The sequence below is a fragment of the Pollachius pollachius genome (genome assembly GCF_949987615.1).
Source record: "Pollachius pollachius genome assembly, chromosome: 1".
NCBI classification, from domain to species: Eukaryota; Metazoa; Chordata; class Actinopteri; order Gadiformes; family Gadidae; genus Pollachius; species Pollachius pollachius.
Genome location: NC_136934.1, coordinates 13,089,356 through 13,109,328, shown reverse-complemented (window position 1 = coordinate 13,109,328; position 19,973 = coordinate 13,089,356). Strand labels below are relative to the sequence as shown.

The window sequence follows — 19,973 nt, the reverse complement described above, 5'->3', positions numbered from 1 at the left end:
GTTTTACAATACACTTAATTTTATTTGATTATTTTTGTTATAGAAAAAAACATGCCGTGAAGGGTTATAGGGCTTACACTTTGCCTTTTATTCGGACAATGGATTAGACTATCGTGTGTATTTTAAATATTTGTTTTACCGCACGGACTCAATGTTACAATTACTAATGAAGATAATTAATTTTCAGTGCTGATTCACCAAAAGCACATTCGTTCATCGCAGCACCCATGGTCAACGGGAAATATTTGGCATGGACTCTCTTATCACGATGGAAAAGGTAAAGACCAAGATCTCTTGCTCAACAATTTAAGTACCGGTATGTCCAAATCGATCACGCAAACGATCATTTTGTGTCTTAAAATGTATGTGCATTTGTCCAACTTGTTTGATTTGTATCGTTTTTTATTTTATTATATGGGTACGAGGTCATGCACAAATTAACTCTTATATGTACAGGCTACAGTCAAAAATTGTGCAAAGGGACCCCAAAAGTTAGATACATAATGTGCAACTATAGTACGCCTAATTTATTAATTTTATAGCATTGGGATTAAAATAAAAAGCAGGATCGGATGTGAAGAACATCCTATCACTTGCAATGATAATTGAAAAAGAACATAGCATACTAGAGCATTTGTTTATTTCGTAGCATCTCAGAAAATAAACCTTATTTGGGCATGGGTTTACTTATTTTTTCTTAAAGCAACGCATGTTGTTACAAGCTGGCCGACTTATTAAATAAACCATGAATAGGTACTACATGAACAGCATGTACGGTAGCTTTTATTTGTTTAATTTGTTCCTCCTTTCAAGGTAATGAGTTGATCTCTACCGCAAATGCCCACACAGCATGTTTAAGATAAGATTTCTCTTTCTTTATGTATCATTATTAAAGGTGTCATAAATTATCTTTATTAAGAATTACAGTGAAAGTACAAAAGCTGAGCACTGAAGTAGTGAATCAGTGAACCTATATAAAGTCTGTCAATAAATAAAAATATCTACATATTTACAATAAATCAATAAATAGTCAAGTCTATACATTTCTGTCTATAAATAGATATAAATAATGCTATACAATTTCACAATGTGCTTGGCATTGCCCTGTTGATTCCTATTGATTCCAATTTGTTTAGCATTGCACTATTGATTCCTAAATGAATTCCCATAATGCATATTTTCTGTTTTTGCACACCTGCATATATGTATATATATATTTACTGTGCATATGTGTGTGTGTGTGTGTGTGTGCACATCTGTGTGCATGCTTGCCTCTGTGCATGCACGTGTGTGTGTGTATTCATATTATGTTCTGTGAACACCGCTGGTCCTACAGTGTAGTAAAGTGCACTGAGGGAAAGGGTCACATGCCAAACTGCCTCTATCTTGTTCAATCAGATACGGTCACTGCTAGAATAAAAAGTATAACCACTGACACTGTCACATGGCACATGCTATCTCAGGCCATTCATCCTGTAGTGTAGCTATTTTTAGCTGTTCTGGTTCTCTATTTTAAACATTGAACCTTCGGCTCTTTAAATAAAAGTATGATTTGGCAATGCCAAAGAAGTAACATGTCAATAGCTTGTTGAAGGTGAGTTCAATGTCACAGGTCCTGTTGCCTAATATAAGTAAACATTCATAAACAAAATCCATCAATGTTTTTTGTTGCTTAGGCCATTAAAGCTTTGTATGAATTGTAAACATTTTTAGATCACAGTCAGCAAAATGACCATGAACCTCTCATAGACATAAAACAAAATAAAATGATATGTATGAGCATCCCTGTTAGGTGGGATCATAAGCTTCAAATGAAATGCTTAATAAATACTAGCATATGCTTTAAGAACGCAGATCCAACTTGTGTCCTCTAGGCCAGCAGTCTTTCCCTCCTTCATGTAGGTTTGCCTCCATGGGGAAGGTGCTGTTCTTGTTTGCATGTGGCCAAATGGGGGGGGGGGGGGGGGGCTAAGATGCCTCATCCTCTGTGGCCTGCCCACTTTAGTGGAGCTTAAAAAGCGTGGCTCTTCCCAGTGGTCAAGGCGGTTCACTGTTACATAATAAACACACACATACACTCAGCGCACACCTAGAAACACCCTGAGCACATTGAGCAGCACATCCAGTAGACCCTTGGAGATGCCGTGTGTGAGCACTCATTTTAGGCAGATTCTGAAGATGCCCAGTAGTTACAACGCTGAGGTGGATCAAATCCTCATGGTAAGACAAACCGCTTGTTCTTATTCTAGCCTGTTATAATTATTCATTCATTCATTCATTTCTTCATAAAACCTTTATTTAAGCCTCAAAGGTAAATTAGGTTTCCCTAATTTACAAAGATATTGAGAAACAGAGAAATGCATAAATTAAACAAATCAAAGAGGAGAATCCTCGGTGAAAACACTATCTAAACAGCCCGCTGTGTTGAAGTGGTTTGAGATCCTAGACCTGAAATGTTCAGGGGTCAGGAGAGAGTGAATAAGAAAGAGAATCAGAGAAGATGTGTTGTGGATAATTACATGCTTTCTCGGTGCACAAATATTATCCACGATCAGAGCAAACCCACGGAGCTTGAAGCATAGAACAGATAGCAGAGCAAGTTTGGTCCAGTGATCCAGTCCAGCATAAATATAGTAACAATATAGGAGCTTGAGGTGATACTATGGTTGAGTGGCTGTAATGTTATTCATTCACCTTGTGTTTGTATGCCTTGTATGTTGGTTCAGAGGGATTTTTCGGGTTGGGCAACTTTGTTTAAGTTGTTAAAATATCATTCCTGTGCTGTCAATATGGTTGTGTTTAAGAATTTAGTTGTAACTTGTGTGTCTTTTCATAGTTTCATCCTTTATGTTTATGGATTATTTTGCTCCTACTGGAAGATTTGTTGTGCAAGACACATTTATTCTATACTTTTCGATGGACTCCCTTTTCAAAATAATCCCTTTTCATCGTCTGCTCCTATCTTCAATAATATGCATTCACTTGGCAACAAATGTTACGTATAATCCTTGACTAACCATCTAATGGCAACCCTGCAATGTCCCCTGCCTCTTCACAGGTGGAGCAGATTCTCTCAGAGTTCCGTCTGAATAAGGAGGACCTGAAAGAGGTCATGAAGAGGATGCAGCTTGAGATGGACCGAGGACTGCGTCTGGAGACCCACAAGGAAGCCAGCGTCAAAATGCTCCCCACCTATGTCTGCTCTACCCCAGAAGGATCAGGTAGATACACTGCCCCGCTCCACTATAAATGGCTGTCACTGTCGCTTTTGCACCAGGGTGGGGTTTCCTAGCAACAACCCCTTGCTAGGGAACTTTTAAGTGTCGCAAGAGTGTTGCTCTGACATCGAAGCGTTGCCAAGGTTAGGATAGTGTGAGCCTGATGTTCGCTGCTGGAACGGTAAAGCTGTAAATACATTGGAGTGTTTGCGGTCACATCAGAGGTGGGAGACTTCCTCGCCCTGGACTTGGGGGGCACCAACTTCCGGGTGATGCTGGTGAAGGTGGGCGAGGATGAGGAGCGGGGCTGGAAGGTGGAGACCAAAAACGAGATGTATTCTATCTCTGAAGACGCGATGACCGGGACCGCTGAAATGGTGAGTACGAACCCCTTCCCTCAGCGTTCTTTAAAAGCTACCATAGGTGTCATGTGATGATGTTTCTCATCTATCTTCTGTCTCCACACACACAACACACAGCTCTTTGACTACATAGCGGAGTGCATCTCAGATTTTCTCGGCAAACACCACATCAAACATAAGAAGCTTCCTCTCGGATTCACCTTCTCCTTCCCTGTCCGACATGAAGATATTGACAAGGTAGGCTGATTCTCATAGAAACATCACGTTAAATCCTTTTAAGCTTTACCCAATAGATTATTCTGTATTAGCGTGAAGTGGAAATGGTAAACCTTTGAAGTTGTCGGTAGGACTTTGTAGCAGCAGAAATATGACACGTTGACAGAAAATAGGTACATGTTGTTATGCTGGCTCTTCCCACAGGGCATTCTACTGAACTGGACCAAAGGTTTCAAGGCTTCAGGGGCAGAAGGGAACAATATTGTGGGCCTGCTGAGGGATGCAATCAAGAGGCGAGGGGTAGGTAGCTCAGCTAAGGGGAAAGCTGCACCAACAACTCCAACATCAATGTCCTCTTACATGATTGTTTTATTTTCTGTATTATTTCATTCAGGACTTTGAGATGGATGTGGTTGCCATGGTGAACGACACAGTGGCCACAATGATATCTTGCTACTACGAAGACCGCAGCTGTGAGGTTGGGATGATTGTTGGTAAGCTGCCATGTGACACACACACAGACAGCGAAACAGCTATACATGGAAGAATAACCCTATGACAACGTATCCTAATGATGATCTTCTTTTTCACAGGCACTGGTTGCAATGCCTGTTACATGGAGGAGATGCGAACTGTGGAGCTGGTGGAGGGAGAAGAGGGTCGCATGTGTGTGAACACAGAGTGGGGGGCCTTTGGGGACAATGGGGAGCTGGAAGACTTCAGACTGGAGTACGACCGGGTGGTGGACGAGTTCTCCCTAAACCCCGGACAGCAACTGTGAGTTGAGACGCGCGTGTGTGTGTGTGGGGGGGGGGGGTTAAAAAGGTTATGTAATCCCATCCCAAATGCGCACCTGCATTTGCTATTCTTCAGGGGAACATGCACGTTTTCCCGGACACACTGGGGCATTTAACCTTAGATGCCACTTACTCGATTAGTTACTGTTTTGTTTTTTTGTTAATCATAATTATCACTCTTGAGCAATACTCACCTGACCCCTTAGCTGAGCACTTCTGTGTGGTTGCTAAGTGACCGGCTCTTTGGCAGTGCATGTTTGTTACTGGTCAGAGTGTGTATACGTCAGCGGTCAGTCAGCAGACGGAGGTGTCAGATTAATGATCCCTTTCTCCTGAACTTGGGCTGCTGCTCATCAGCCTAATGGCTGTTTACCTTTCACCCGACATCCCGCACGCCGCGCTGGTTCTCACTCACCCTCTTCAGCCTCTACGGCCCAAAAAGGGCAACATGCAGATTTGCATCCGGCACCTCTCTACTTCTGCCCCCCTCCCACCCGCTGCGCCTTGCCCCGGCGAAAATAGAGAAGGCGCCATTGTTTGCACACGTGTTGTCATGACGCACGTCCCTTTCATCACTCTTCATCTCTTTCCCCAACTTTTGCTCCTCCTCCCCAAGCAGTGTTCTTAACCCCGCCCGTGTGGTTGGTTTTGGGGTTTTCATTCCTCTCGGCAGATATGAGAAGCTGATCAGCGGGAAGTACATGGGAGAGCTGGTCAGACTGGTTTTGATCAAGCTCGTCAACCAAGACCTGCTGTTTAACGGCGATGCTTCAGACCTGCTCAAGACACGCGGCGGCTTTGAGACGCGTTATGTGTCCCAGGTGGAGAGGTGAGGCCATGCGGGACATGCTTCACAGTACATGCCCCACAACGCTTATAAGTCATGATTCATGTTGGTCCTTGTTTCAAGTGAATCACCAATAGCCTTCTGTAACCACTCAAGGAACAGTTGTCTAGACTTAATAACATATCAAAGGCCTTCACTCTCAATATTCAAAGACTTAGCAATGCCCTTTTTGCCTTCTCCTCCCCATGTTAGTGACTCTGGAGACAGGAAGCAGATCTACAACATCCTGTCCACCTTGGGCTTGCTGCCATCAGAGCTGGACTGTGACATTGTGCACCTGGTGTGTGAGAGCGTCTCCACGCGCTCCGCTCACATGTGCGCCGCTGGTCTCGCCGCGGTGATCAACGTCATGCGCGAGCGCCGCAGCCAGGAGGCCCTCAAGATCACGGTGGGCGTCGACGGATCCGTCTACAAACTGCACCCATGGTGAGGCTTGGGCCGAGACGCAAAGGGTGAACGTGGGTGCAGGTGTGCCAAATACAGCGGGAGAGTTGAACCAGAGATGGTAGAGATACAGAGTTGTCCTATTCTTGGTTCTTATTTTTTTTGTTTCCTTCTCACAGTTTCCAAAACAGGTGCCACGAGATAGTCCGGGAGCTCACACCGCACTGTGACATCACCTTCATCCAATCAGAGGAGGGGAGCGGCAGGGGCGCCGCCCTAATCTCGGCCGTAGCCTGCAAGATGGCAGCCTGCATGATCACACAGTAGGGCTGTCGCCTCGCAACGCCTCATTAACGGGGATCTCTGACGGCCTTCGGAGTCCTTTTCCTGAGACTGTGTGGCCAGGGGAGGATCTCTGGCCAGAAGTTTGGAAGCACTTCTTGAGCTGCGGAATGTCTTTCACAATGTAAGCAAGTGTCCACATGAAGACCACCACAGACCATCACTCCATTTGTAATAATTACTATCAACATAACGTTGTTTCAGATATTTCTTATAGGATCATAATTTCACAAAACAAAATCACAAAAAACTGAAAAAATACCTGCACAGAAATCAATTCTAAGTTCATACGTCCAAGCTGATTGTTAACAGACGTAGATGGGCCCCTTTTAAGATAACAAATGAGTTGTTTGTGGGGATGAAGTAGAAGGGTGTAGTTGTGAAACTAAAGATAAGATAGGCTTGGTAGGAAACAATAACAGACCGGATCAAGTGAAAGGTAGAGAAGAAGGGTGTATGTCTCTGTAGGGATCCTTTCCATAATGAAAGTGTATAAGATGAGCCTGTCAGTAGCAAAAATAAGCACTTTTAAAAGACGTTCATTGACGGGGCACTATTGCCTCAAAGGATTACATTGCAGCCCGTTTCTGTGGATTATGGCTGCAGCGTTCTTCCTCAACACGACCAATTTAGAAAAACATTGTCCACATCAGTCACTTAGACCCAAAATGATCAGAAAATAGGGTTCAGGTAGAAAAACCCATGCACATATGCTGCTTATCTATTTAATAGGTGAGTGCTGCATGCAGCGCTCAACTATTGTTCTTCATAAGTTTTCTTCTTTCTTTCTTTCCTCTTTATTATTCTCTACAAACTTTGGGACCTATCTCCTTCCTCAATTGTTCACCTAGAGACACAATTCAAATTTTAAAATGTTCAGAATAGCTTGGAATCGCGTCGCGAGCTTCTTTACAGATTTTTTTAAATATTTATACTTTTTAAGATATTCTTCTTTTAAAATACTATCTTTTTTTAAACATGGGAGTCAAGGGGAGGACGGCAGAGCCGTCCTCTGGTACTTCAACTGTTTAAGACGTAACTGAATACATTTTCAACCGTTTTCTCCCTTTATCTACCATTTAACAAATCTACACACCTATCTTCAATAATTTCCAAACGGAATTTCGACATCATTTAAACTTTTTTCAGAATCACAGTTTTAGTTTCATACCGGTGTGGGTACCAGATTGACTCGGCTGCCAGATCGACTCGGGGTCCTAGATGCGCAATAATGACGCACTTCCTGTAAATGCTGTCTTTTAAATGCACATGCGCGTTTCATTCACTCCCATGTTATCTCAAGTATTAATGATCTCCTTTTGTTTTCTAATCTATGAATAATAATCAAATGTACAAATCATTGTTGCCTATACTTGGGTAAAATATAAAAGAAGAATCGGTTAACTCCATTCACTGAACGTGGCGATCCACTTTATTTCCAGCGCTCCCAACAGAGTCAAAACAGCGACCCACACGCAGACACTTCCGTTCTCCTCTTTCAGAATAAGAGTCCCTAACAGGAACTGGCTTACATATGCATTCAACAGTGCTTTCAGACGTGTTTCCAATGGCTTCGTTTGTGCGAAAGAAGGGGCTGCGTTCAATGAAATCAAAACCAAAACAGATTGAGCCTTCTTTTTATGTCCATGATTGAGCCCCGTTTATAAAGAACCCTTCGGGTTTTGTCCGTTGGCTTGTGTCGATATGTCAAGTGTCGATACGTCATCTGTAAGCACAGGACCCCGAGTCGATCTGGCAGCCGAGCCAATCTGGTACCCACAACTGCTTCGTTTTCAGTTGGTCTCATTGATTTACATTGACGCTGTAGCGTGAGGACTCCAGCGGTGTTGCCAGATTGAGCTGGTTTTCTCGCCGGATTGGGCTAATTTTGGAGGACGTTCAGGCAGTGTTGCCAGATTGGGCTGGTTTTCCCACTCTATTGGGCTACTTTTAATCACGCACCGGCTCGCTATTCTCTTAAAGACACACACACACACACACACACACACACACACACACACACACCAGCAGTGCAATACATTTGACCTTTCAGATTCTTCAGTTCAATTCATTTTACATTTCTGCATTTTTTGCAATGCTTTGCGCTTTTCATTCAGCTGTCACTTTATTTGTTTCCAACCATTTACATTTTCTTAAATGTTGTGCATGTTTACATTGTTTACTCCATTTAGACTTTTGAATTTTTGTTCAAATCCCTTCACTTGATTTAAGCCATTTAACGTTTCTTTATGCCTTAATGTATGTGGCTTTATTAAAAGAAACATTCAACCTCACTTTGTACTACAGCATTCACCACATTTTCTGCAGGAAATGCATTTTCTAGTTCCTTGTTTAAGATTTATTTAAATTTAAATATATATTATTTCATGTTTTAAAGCAGGCACTAGTGTTTTGTTTCAGTTTCCCTATGCTACTGGAAGTTAAGCTACCATGTTGTTGACTGTATTAATACATGGACACTCTTATACCAAGGAGAAACATGCAGGCATTTATTTGTCGATGTATGGAAACTATACCCAACCATACTGAACCCTGACACAACCGTACCGTATCGTACCGAACATGAGTTTTTTTTATCCGTTTCACCCCTACACTTTACATATATTAGCCAAGAGTTGTTAATTACCTTTTGTTTATATTGGCTTAATAATGTATTGTGCTTTGTATGAAAAATAGACCTGACTGTAAAAGGGATGTAACGGTAAACCCCGATAATAATGTTGTCAATAACAATTACCGTTTTCATTTAAAATGAAATTATTATCTCGGTGGATAACCGCGCCCGCGGTGTGGAAACCGTGTGCTTAAATCCTTCCAAGCGCTTCATCCGAGTCTCCTGAAGTTGCCGCACAGGCGCACTGTGTAGCCTACAACATAATGTTTTTAAGTTTCTTTAAGTTGGAATCACGGCGGGAGGAGGAGACGACAGCGCTCAAGCGTGATTTATTTATTTTACTGAACACAGCATGCATGACGGTCAACTAGACACGTCAAAAAAATAACCTCACCCGGTGTGTCTTTTTACTATTTATTTGTTACCAGCATTCGTAGTGTTGACCAGCAGAGAAATAGTCCGCCAAAGACGTTGACGTCGCTTAGCAACCGAGGACGCTGGGGTTGATTAGTTACCGGACTACTTGCGGAGTGCTACGATAAAAAAAAAAATCAACATTCCTTGACAGTGGTCATTATATGCTTAGTTGTGAAGTTGTGAAGGTCCATGCAAGTGAACAGAGCGTTCAACAGCAATGAGAAGGGCTGTGTAATAAATAACAATCGTCACATTCATTATTCGATATTCTACGTGACTCCGACTATTCGACTATCGTTGCCCATCCCTACCTTCTAAGAGGACTAAGTCTGAAGTATGGGCATATTTTGGGTATTTAGAAATACTGCAATAATATTGAAAACCGGGATAATTTTGGTCACAATAACCGTGAGGTTAAATTTCATACCGTTACATCCCTAGACTGTACATATAAATGCTAGATAATTAGGTATGTACATTTTGATGTGTTTAAATTAAAAACAAGTAAATACAAGAGATTCATTTGTATTTGAGATTAATTTAAGATTGAAGCGAGACTGAAACACTTTTGAGAGACAGCCGATCCTCTACAGCAAGGTTTTAATGACTGTTTTAACCTGTAAATAAAGTTTTTTAATGTCTCCGGTCCAAAAAGGTTTTGTGTATTTCTTCCACGAGAAAAACTCAGATTGGTTGCATAGATTTTTATCATTTCTTACAGAAACATGTTTATCTGAGTGCTGAAAAAGCAATTAAGATTATCCTCACAATTTTCAACGCTATTACTAGGTCAACAACATCAACTTTTTTGAACCTTTTGTGTCCATACTTTCAACGTTCTGTCTGCATTCACCATGCAGTGAAATCGACTTTTACTATTAACCTGCATCAATTCCATACAGTTAACATGAGCTTAATGTGGTGGAACTGTGGTTCTGGTCCCTGCCATCTCTCTATCCGGTCCTAAAGGAATCTGTAGTGCACCATGTCTTATCTCTACCGCTCTGTTATCTCAGACATGGAGCAGAGAGAGCAACAGAGACAGTGTAGGTGTCCATGTAAGGGACTATACTTTCCACCATAGGCTATTATAAGAAGCTAGGAGATTACATGGGTCATATATTAACCCTCCCTCAGCATCAGCCCTAGTCTGGACCTCAACTGATTTATTACACACTCACTCATCCTGAAATGGTAAGATAGTCAACCCCAACCTTATTTCATTGCAATGTTATTGTTAGTTTTTTGTCCAACATTCTAACATCCTAACATTCTTAAGGCTTTTGAGAGTGTTAACGTTTTTAACATTTATTTATTAATAAAATAACCGAAAACGTGCATCATCAATCCTGCAAAGATGGTGAAACCATGTTAACTTTTGTGACTTGTATGGTTGCATGAAGAAACCATAGTATTTTAGTAGTTCAATATTGTGTCTATACTTTGAATGTTATGTTCAAGCTGTCTTCTAAATGATTGTGTTTACACTCTGTGACGGAAGGCAAGCAAGAAGGCTGCTAATAGGAGACAGCGTGGAGCCCAGAAGGCTTGCTCCAATGTCTTCTCAATGTTTGAGCAGTCTCAGATACAGGAGTTTAAAGAGGTAGGATAACCTGCAATTACTATGTGGACTCTAAGGCAACCGTAGAAAAAGGATTATTGAGAAATGTCTATTGTGTGAACTAATATTACTGTAACTATTGTTACTCACTTTTCTGGTTTTAATATTGGAACAAGGGATATACAATAACATTTGTTAAATAATTACCATTATTATTATTATTATGTTCTGCAGGCCTTTGGCTGCATTGACCAAGACAGAGATGGTGTTATCAAAAAACAAGACCTCAAGGAGACTTATGGACAACTAGGTTCTGGCTCAGTGTTTTCTTTCATCTTTTGCTCACTGACCTATCCATAATATAATGTCAATACTGAAATATTCAAAAACATAGTTGTGACAAACTTCAGTTATTCTCCTTTGCCATGTTATCTTATGTGTTTGTGTGTGTATTTCAGGAAAGCTCAATGTCAATGATGAAGAACTAGAAGAAATGTTGAACGAGGGAAAGGGTCCGATCAACTTTACGGTGTTCCTAAGTCTGTTTGGAGAGAAACTAAATGGTGAGACCTGCTAAATGATAAGACACAACACTTAAGCCATTGACGTATTTTTGTTAGGCACCTAAACAAAAATGGAATTGAGTGATCATGTTCCCCCCTTCCAGGTACTGACCCAGAGGAAACCATACTCGCTGCCTTCAAGCTCTTTGACCCTAATGCAACAGGCTCCATCAACAAGGATGAGTAAGAAAATATTCCCTTAAACTCAATCATATCCGGCATTCACCATTTTTATATTTTTTGAATTTACGTCCACCTTTACTTTTTAAATCCAGATTTAGGCGGTTATTGATGAACCAGGCTGACAAATTCACAGGAGAAGAGGTTAGTATTTTACATTCTTTACACACATGTTTTTCGTTCCCAAATGAAGACATTAGGTATTGGTTCAGAGCTATATGTTTTAATAGTCTAACCTGATCACCTAGGTGGACCAGGCGTTTGCACTAGCTCCGATAGACGTGGCTGGGAATCTGGACTACAAGTCTCTCTGCTACATCATCACACATGGAGATGAGAAGGAAGACTCCTAAACATATTTTGTTGGTTGTCCTGGTTCTATTAAAGTCGTTCAACTAGTGTTTCAGTATATTTTCCATAATTTGGCCACATTTGTTGTGTTGCAAAATTATTTCAATTGTATTTTAAATTGAAAATGTACCAGGTTGATTATTTGCAAAAATGGGCATTACAAGTAAACATGATGGGCAACTGTAGATTCTGTACCTTTTTACATAATTTAAGCAAAATAAAGTGTGGTTTTGAGAAACATGTTAGTAGAATAAATGTATATATTTCTTCAGAGAAGCCTTGATAATATCAAATAAAAAATTATATTAAGGATCTTTGAAATCAACACTGCGGTTCGAAAAAAAACTCTTCAGAGACTCTTCATGAGATCAACATTCAGGCTTCCCAACACATTCGGGACGAAATGCAATTCCAATCTTATGGGTCAATGTTGCTATGGATACAACAACAAACCCCCCCCCCCCCCCCCCCCCCCATAAATTCCACTCCCAGGCAGTGTCCTTGTTCACAAAGATACAGACAGCAACACAGATGGGCTTTAAAGATTGACTCTTAAGCTGTTTCGTTAACCAAGAGCCAAACATCAGTACTTTTACAAAAAGTACTTTTTTGAGAGTGACATGTAGGTCTGGTCACAACCATGCCCATTTCCTCTGGAGCTACCGGCCGAGTGGCCCCAGTAGTAGACACAGCTATAGCCTGGTCACCAGACGGGGGGACGAAGGAGACCAAACGGTACAACAGGAGCAACGACTCCTACCTAAAACGGTGAGCAAACTCTTTACAATACTTTTAATGCTGCAAGTGATGTACTGAAAGGTACTTAAAATATATCATTCCACACTGCATGAAACATTTAATCTGACCTAGGACATCTCAAGTTGGCACTATTTTGTACAATCTCTGGAAAAATAATTTCTTCAGGATTAATACATTTGTATCTTATCTTATTGCCTACCCAACAAATTGTAATGAAGGAAATACTCTTACAATCTGAGTTCAGAATGAGAACTTTAAAACAATGAGCTACATTGGGCAGAACATCTACACTTTGAATTACAGTCCGTTAAGTACGTACCATCTTATCAAAGTGGTGTATTTTTAAGGCCTTCTGTTTAGGGGCCATTTGAAAAGTAAGTCAACCATTGCTTAGCAATCAAGGCCCTGTTGACACAGGGTGCCTGAATCAATAGCAACCTGTATGTTGTCTGAACAGTGCAGCTTAAGATAATGACATTAGGCATTCGTCAGCCTCATAAATGTTTAATTTGGCCGTGTTTCTCCTGGCTGCCCTGCTCAGGACAATTCAGTCATGCAGAAATCAATGCTTGAATGCTAGTGGACCGTTGTGCATCTTCAGTGTTTTAGTGCCGCCTTCCATGTTTCCGGTTTGTTGATTACAAAAACACAACGTTGCTCTTCCGAAATGTAAACTATTGATTTCTCCCTTTGGGCAGGTATCTGGAATCTACACAGAGACTAAGGCAGGGAAGCGATGGCACAGGGGTAAGTGGTATATCCAATTTACAAAAACACACAATGGACTCAGTCTTATTATATATCCACACTTTTCACTGACATTTTGGAAACACCACGACACCATCAACTGAAGAGTTGGTGTCGGTTATTTATTAAACCCCATATTGTCTGATTTCATCCCAGGATGCCAGTCCTCTACACAATGGCGAGGATGATGGTGAGAAACATTGAATTAATAGATCAAGCTAAATGACTCAGGAAGGTACTGAAGGTTTTTTTTACATTTTAAAAAGTGATCACAGAGAAGTCTCAAGGCAGCGATGATGAATCGGAAGAGAAACCGCCAAGTGACAAGAGTTTAAGGAAGTCCAAAACATGCACCCTGCTATAAAGACCACCCATCATCTATGGACTTTGGTCGTCTGCAATGCCTGACACCATGACGCATTATTTAATTTGCCAACACCTCCCTGTTGCATTTTTGTAACCTTTCACCTTTGGACTGAAGGATTGGTAATTGTTTAATGACTGGTGAGGCTTTCCTTAATAATAAAAAATGTCTGTTTTAACTGTTTTAGAAGTAAATAATTTATTACAGTCTGAGTGATACGAACGAGAAAAAAGTGTAAAACAGCTTCACCTCCCTCTCTAGGCTATATAATATGCTCAGGCTCCATTCCTTTCTTGCTCACATCTGATCTTTTCCCTTGTGGCTGAATAGCCATGGCTCAGATATGTAATCATATCTAGACCATTTCTGATGTAGAGGGAAGTGATTTCTGCATGTAAAAACAGTTTCTTACATTGTAAATGACGATGTCTCGTAACCTTGTGAAACAGTTTGGCAGTGAAAATGTATCTTGGCTTTCAGCCACTAGATGAGAGATAAAGGGATAGATAGAGGGATAAATAGATTGGGAAAGAGAAATATGGTGGGACGCATAGGAGAAATATTAGAGGAGATCTTACATTCATTCTAAAATAACAAGCTTGTTTCATAATGTTTCCCAGTTGGGCATCAAAGGTAAAATGGCATCACAAAGGTGAATCCATTTAGTTTGTTCGGTCAGCTTATGTTCTTCATTACTCCATTTAAAAGATACCCATGCTTGTTGTTGTCAAAAATCCTTCTTTTAACAGTCAAAAGTAATCCTTTCCGGTCCTGCGACTCTTGAGGACATATTCAGTCAGTGGTATTCAACATCCAGTCCAATCAAACAGCCATCAGCCATCACTTGCTGAGGAAAATTCTGTTACCAACCCACTGCACTTTGACCCCTTTAGTCACTGTTGCTGCTGTCGTCTCCAACCACCATACTGCTGTACTGCTTCTGCTGCTCCTCCTTGAACGATTCCTTGACCTTTGCCCTCTTCAGGCCACCATCCCTGAAAGGGGTGGGGGGGGAGACAGGCACAGTGTTTTAAGCTGATTCTTTTGTGCTTTGCAACAGCACGTGAAGTATAAGCCTCACATACCTCAAAGGGAGTGTGTGTGTGTGTGTGTGTGTGCGTGAGAGAGAGAGATAATGAAAGCGAAGACTAACCATTGCAGATCTAATAGTCCACCCTGGTGAGCAATGGCTGATTTAACTCTGTTGGCAAACTGGACTGCGTCTTCGTTCTCCTGTCATCATTATCATCAATAACAAAACAAACAAAAGCCATATGAACTTTGTGCCAAGGTGATCATACACTACAAATGTTTTGGGTTAACGCAGAAACGTGTAGAACTGCAGTTGAATTGTATTTGGTTTTATGGTTGTCAGACCGACCTGTTGATGCATGGGTGGCAGATACCAGACATCACAGACCAGTGCCCAGCTAGTCATCATCCTGAGCAGGTAACTGACCATGTTGTATTTTGAACTGTTCCAGAAGGCATCTCCAAACTTCAGGTCATACTGCGGGACAAACCAGAGAGGACACATGGTAATATGTTATGCAGGAAAAACTCCCTACAGGTGGATTACGCTGTGAGTGGAGCAGTTAAATAAAAAAGACGGCTGCAGTAAGGGAATTCCGCAGAAGTCTGAAGTATAAAGTGAAGACGTGACGTGACACCGGGTCAACGTCAATGTCCATGTGGGGTTGCGGTACCTTAATGGCGACTGGGTATATCGTTCCTCCAATCTCAAAGCTTCCCTTTTTGAACATCATCACAGAGGTGTTGTTGACGCAGGTGCCTGTAGGAGCCAGGGACCGACCACTCAGGTTAGCCAAAGAGAAGTCATGCTTTCCAAATAAAAAAAGTGTAGCCAAGTTGTTTTTATCTAATTATTTCTTGGCGCAGTGGGACCAAACAGCCGATATTGGGGCAGACCCAAGAGAACTATAAACACTCCCTGTGTCCCATCTGTTACAACAAGAAACTCTGGTCCAACGATTACTGGATTGTTGCCATGATAACACTTACCCTCTGGGAAAATCAGTATGGGAAGTTTGGTCTTGTCGTTTACGTGGTCTCTCAGCCTGCAGTAGAAGAAGTGTAGGCGAATTGTTATGGAAAGAGAATTAACTGAAAAAGAGTCAAGGTGTTGATCCTTTTGTGGATGTGTATATGAATAGGGTCATATCTGAGAAGGTGTAATAGCATTAAGATATTTAGCAGCAGCTTTGAAAGGAAATACCAGTGCCAAGTCAAGGTATGGCACACTAAGAGAGCATACAGGGAAACCTCTTTAACACTTGATCTTTACTGTCATTTGTATAACTGGCATTCTTGGGACAGGAATACCTCTTCGTCACTAGGTGGCGATCTTTCATCTCAGCCCTTTCGAACCAGACATGAGGACAGGACCGCACCATGGCTCTCTGGAGCACTCCCATCAGCCCCCCGTGGACCTGGCCCACCTGAGGAATGCATGGTATCCAACTGATTACAGACTTACACACTACTTTTTCAGGGCACCACCATTTTTGTTCTAAATAATTTTGTTGCTGTAGTTTAGCGCAGACCGAATATTCCAGGTGTGAATGGGTTTTGTACTTTAGACAAACAAAATGAATCATGGATTAATGAATTGACTGCTATTTAGTCATTTTGCAGGCACTCCCATCCTAAGCAACTCACATAAACACACACACACACACACACACACACACAAGTAGGTAGGCGTCTTCCTCAAAAGGTTGGGGCTTCGAACGATAACCAAAAAGGGTGATCGGCAGATTTATGACTTGATTTCTTTCTTTGTACACGAGACCAGTGTACATGTAATCCTTTCTCGTGTCAGGATAGGAGTTCAAGTACCATGGCGTAGCATCCGTCATTACAGAGGATCACAATATCAATGGGAGAAGTGTGATTGGCCACACAGATCCCTCCCTTCTGGGGTCGGTTTTCTCTGTGGGAAGCAGAGGATGAGAAGGAGATAAGGGCTGAACATAATACTGCACCGTTCCTACTTTAGGGGTTCATTAGACGGCAAAGTGCGTTTTCACTCACTTGTTGTGATACTGAATAGCTGCAGAAAGACCCCTGGCACAGATCCTGTAGCACATCAAATGCACCCACTCGCTCAGCCACGTCTTAATCCTGTCAACATAATCACAACAAATAACCCCTGGGAAGTACGTGGGAAAGAAGTGCATAGAAAGCCCAAATGAGATCACCACTGAGTAAGTCTAGTTTGTTTGGTAATAACCTCCCGTTTGGTAGAAGCCCGACCGTAGATGTTCCTATGACGAGCCAGGAGAGACCGATAGTAGCCAGGGTAATTCTGTGTGAAATAAAAAACACATGTGTTTTTCCATTGGGTTGCTTTAAACATGAATGGTATCACAGCAATCTTTTTATAACAAAGTTTTATCACGCAGGAATAGATCCTAGGGTTGAATTGATTGCTGATGATGACTTGACTGCTTTCTATTGAGCAGGGTAGTTAAGACAGGTCATAATGATAATTATCTGTAGGGTTTGCGAACCTGAGCGGGGCGAGGATGCAGTATCTGATCAGGACGCCTAAACCGTAAACCAGAGTCAGCTTCAGGCTGATATAGTGGAAATCGTTGTTGGTGCGGGTCAACAGGTTCCATGACACCAACTCCTCAGAGGAGAACCGTTGGGTCACCTTCCAGTCGACGAAAATGACACGTTATACAAAGTAAGATGTCTGTTGACCTAACCATCTATCTCAAATACAACGGCCACCTCAAATTTCAATATGTCAAATGTCAGATACTTTTTGCATTTATCTTTTTAATGCAATTTTATTACTCAAAATGTATACAAAGATGCATTTTTTTTGCCTTTGTATATACCTTTTTTATGTTTTAATCTTTGTAATTCCTATGTACTTTTTGTTGTACCATACACAGTTTTGGTCTTATCTTAATCACGTACAATTGTATTCATGCAATTTAAAAAGTAGTTTATTTGGGAATAGGCCTATTCAGACCAATACTATAAGAGGAACATACATACATACATAAATACATACTACTTCGATAACGGCGCTTAGAGGACAATGTAAGGCAGTCCATTTACCTCATCTTCTACAATGCTTTCAATGCCTTGACGGGTGAAATAGAATGAGTCACTAAATGTGAAGTCGCCACCTAGCGGTTGTTTTGGGCGACTGCGTCTGAGCTCCTCAAACTCTTTCTCCATTGAGTCGTTCCCCCTCAGGATCAGACCTGATTCAGCAGAAACAGAACAGAAAATTTCCAAATCATTTCCAAATAATAATTAAGGCATTACAGAGGAATCAAAGCAATGAGAAACGCAGGGATCAGAGAAATTAACCCCTGACTCTCCGTTCAATTTGACGATATTGATCATTTCAAAACTGAACCAAAAGGGAAAGGTACAACATGATCCTAAAGATAACCTATCATATAGCTTTAAATCGCACACAGATAACATCAACAGACAATCATGGTTCATGGGCCACTGTTAAGCAATCACAATCCTCCAGTGATCCAATATTGCCCTCTACACAGGGTGACAGAGTAAGCTGGACATCCCTCGTCATCATCAGGCTAGTATCTAGGCCTACAAGCTCCAAAGTCCAGAGCTAATGGTTTTCTTCACCGTTCAACCAGCCCATCTCAGCCAACACATGGCCTTTCTGTTCATATACCTGTGGTATAAAAACATGTTCCTGCTGCTCCTCATGGCACCTTTTAAGAAATAAAACATTAACATTGTTTGGACCTTGTAATTCTGACGGTTGCTGCTGACACAATGTCAGTGTGTCTAAGGAAACATAGCTTTAAGGCCAGTGATTGATAACGTTGAGTAATAGCATGTTGTCAATGAGGCAATCCCACATACACGTCATAGCAGCCTTGCCTTGCCTAACAGACGTCTAGAAGACTGATCCGAAAGCAAAGTACCCAACGCGTAGAGGACTTTTAAAGACGGACATTAAAGATATTTGTTACACAAATGCAGGAAACACATTGAGTAAGCACAAACCTCTCATATTTCAAAATCAAAAAAGGGCATATCCTGAAGTGAAAAACATTTCCTTACAGCATATGTATCTTCCATTATTAAGTGTACAACTACATCTATCCACTACAGTGTTCCATCTATCTGCTGATCAATCCGTCTGCACTCACTGCTGGATGGTGAAGCTTTGAGGGCATGGTCCTCTGTGTTTTTGCGCATCTTCAAAGTGGCCCACTGCAGAAAAAACAGTCATGAGAAAGTAGAAGTAGCAGTATAAATGTATGCATTGAAATCCCACAGGGTGTGTGAGTGTGTTTGCGCAGCTGTTGGTACCTCCAGTGTCTTCACCAGGATGGTCATGTAGGTCTCTGAGATGCCCAGAGAGAAGCCAAACATGGCGGGCACCATGATTGATGCCAGGAGTAGGTACAACCAAGTCTTCAGCCCCCACAGGGTTATAGCCCATAGATCATCCATCGTTAACGTCCTCTATGACACAGGAATGTGTCCAAATTCCGTCTCCCGATATTTATATATTATTATAAATATATATTTGTAGATGATTGCCTTTGAAGATCAAGGGCATCAGCTAAAAGTGTTGCAGTTATAGTCTATGAAGTCATTTGTACTGCGGGGACACATCTGAGGAATAATACATAAAAGTAAACACCATCAATCATAACAGGTCAAATACAACAAAAGCATTTCAGTAAACGGCAATGACATTGGAGTCAAGTTTATGATCCTCATAAATTGACCCAACATGACTTTTAAATGCTTTTCTTGTATGCAGAAGTCATGTTGAAGGTTTCACCAGATTCGTGGACCAGAAAAAAAACTAGTAACTCATGCAGACATTCGTATCTGCTTTAGTATATGCAACTTGCTAGTAAACGCGATAGGCTACATACACAATGTCACATGTTGCAACATATGTCACTGTTTAGGTGAGGGTACATGCAATTATTAGTTAGCCATGTTTTAAAAGCACGACGGATCCTACCGTTCAAACGTCCACCCACTGCACTGCTTGTACAGGAACCACATAGGAACAATTGAGCGGTTGAGTGACACATCTTTCCGACACGCCCATACAGTTCTCCGTTTCAAGACCAAAGTTCATAGAGTGGTGCTCCCCTTGTGGCGAGAGAGCAAACTCCGACACGTGGAATGTGTAGTGGTCGTATGGGTTTAACATATTTCAGATATAGTGCAGTCAGTAAGAT

General features: G+C 41.5%; 3 protein-coding genes across 3 annotated transcripts; 2 read left to right on the top strand and 1 right to left on the bottom strand.

Moving 5' to 3' along the window:
- Positions 1–2,139: 2,139 nt before the first annotated feature.
- gck (glucokinase (hexokinase 4)) lies at positions 2,140–6,151 on the top strand (the record flags this gene model as incomplete). Its single annotated transcript, XM_079729883.1, has 10 exons — positions 2,140–2,220; positions 3,059–3,221; positions 3,441–3,595; positions 3,698–3,817; positions 4,001–4,096; positions 4,191–4,290; positions 4,390–4,573; positions 5,267–5,422; positions 5,633–5,866; positions 6,004–6,151. 10 exons carry the CDS (start codon positions 2,140–2,142, stop codon positions 6,149–6,151), a joined length of 1,437 nt encoding a protein of 478 aa, XP_079586009.1.
- Positions 6,152–10,785: 4,634 nt separating this feature from the next.
- On the top strand, positions 10,786–11,875 carry myl7 (myosin, light chain 7, regulatory; the record flags this gene model as incomplete). The annotated part of the gene is made up of 6 exons (XM_079752204.1): positions 10,786–10,821; positions 11,014–11,089; positions 11,238–11,342; positions 11,447–11,525; positions 11,618–11,666; positions 11,771–11,875. The coding sequence occupies 6 exons, from the start codon at positions 10,786–10,788 to the stop codon at positions 11,873–11,875; spliced, it is 450 nt and encodes a 149-aa protein (XP_079608330.1).
- A 1,347-nt stretch (positions 11,876–13,222) lies between these two features.
- On the bottom strand, positions 13,223–19,788 carry agpat9l (1-acylglycerol-3-phosphate O-acyltransferase 9, like). Its single transcript, XM_079750424.1, has 14 exons — positions 19,751–19,788; positions 19,081–19,389; positions 18,918–18,981; positions 17,839–17,987; positions 17,277–17,422; positions 16,997–17,071; positions 16,798–16,887; positions 16,603–16,696; positions 16,087–16,202; positions 15,766–15,821; positions 15,450–15,535; positions 15,125–15,253; positions 14,897–14,976; positions 13,223–14,738 (listed from the first exon to the last, which is right to left on the bottom strand). Exons 2-14 carry the CDS (start codon positions 19,222–19,224, stop codon positions 14,633–14,635), a joined length of 1,335 nt encoding a protein of 444 aa, XP_079606550.1. The 5' UTR covers positions 19,225–19,389; positions 19,751–19,788; the 3' UTR covers positions 13,223–14,632.
- Between the last annotated feature and the right edge of the window lie 185 nt (positions 19,789–19,973).

Excerpts from the sequence above, each read along its gene's own strand:
- agpat9l (XM_079750424.1), bottom strand. The coding sequence starts at position 19,224 with ATGGATGATCTATGGGCTATAACCCTGTGGGGGCTGAAGACTTGGTTG. Across the intron at positions 16,888-16,996 it reads GGGCTTCTACCAAACGGGAG|GATTAAGACGTGGCTGAGCG; the intron begins GTTATTACCAAA and ends TTATGTTGACAG. Across the intron at positions 16,697-16,797 it reads GCTATTCAGTATCACAACAA|AGAAAACCGACCCCAGAAGG; the intron begins GTGAGTGAAAAC and ends TGCTTCCCACAG.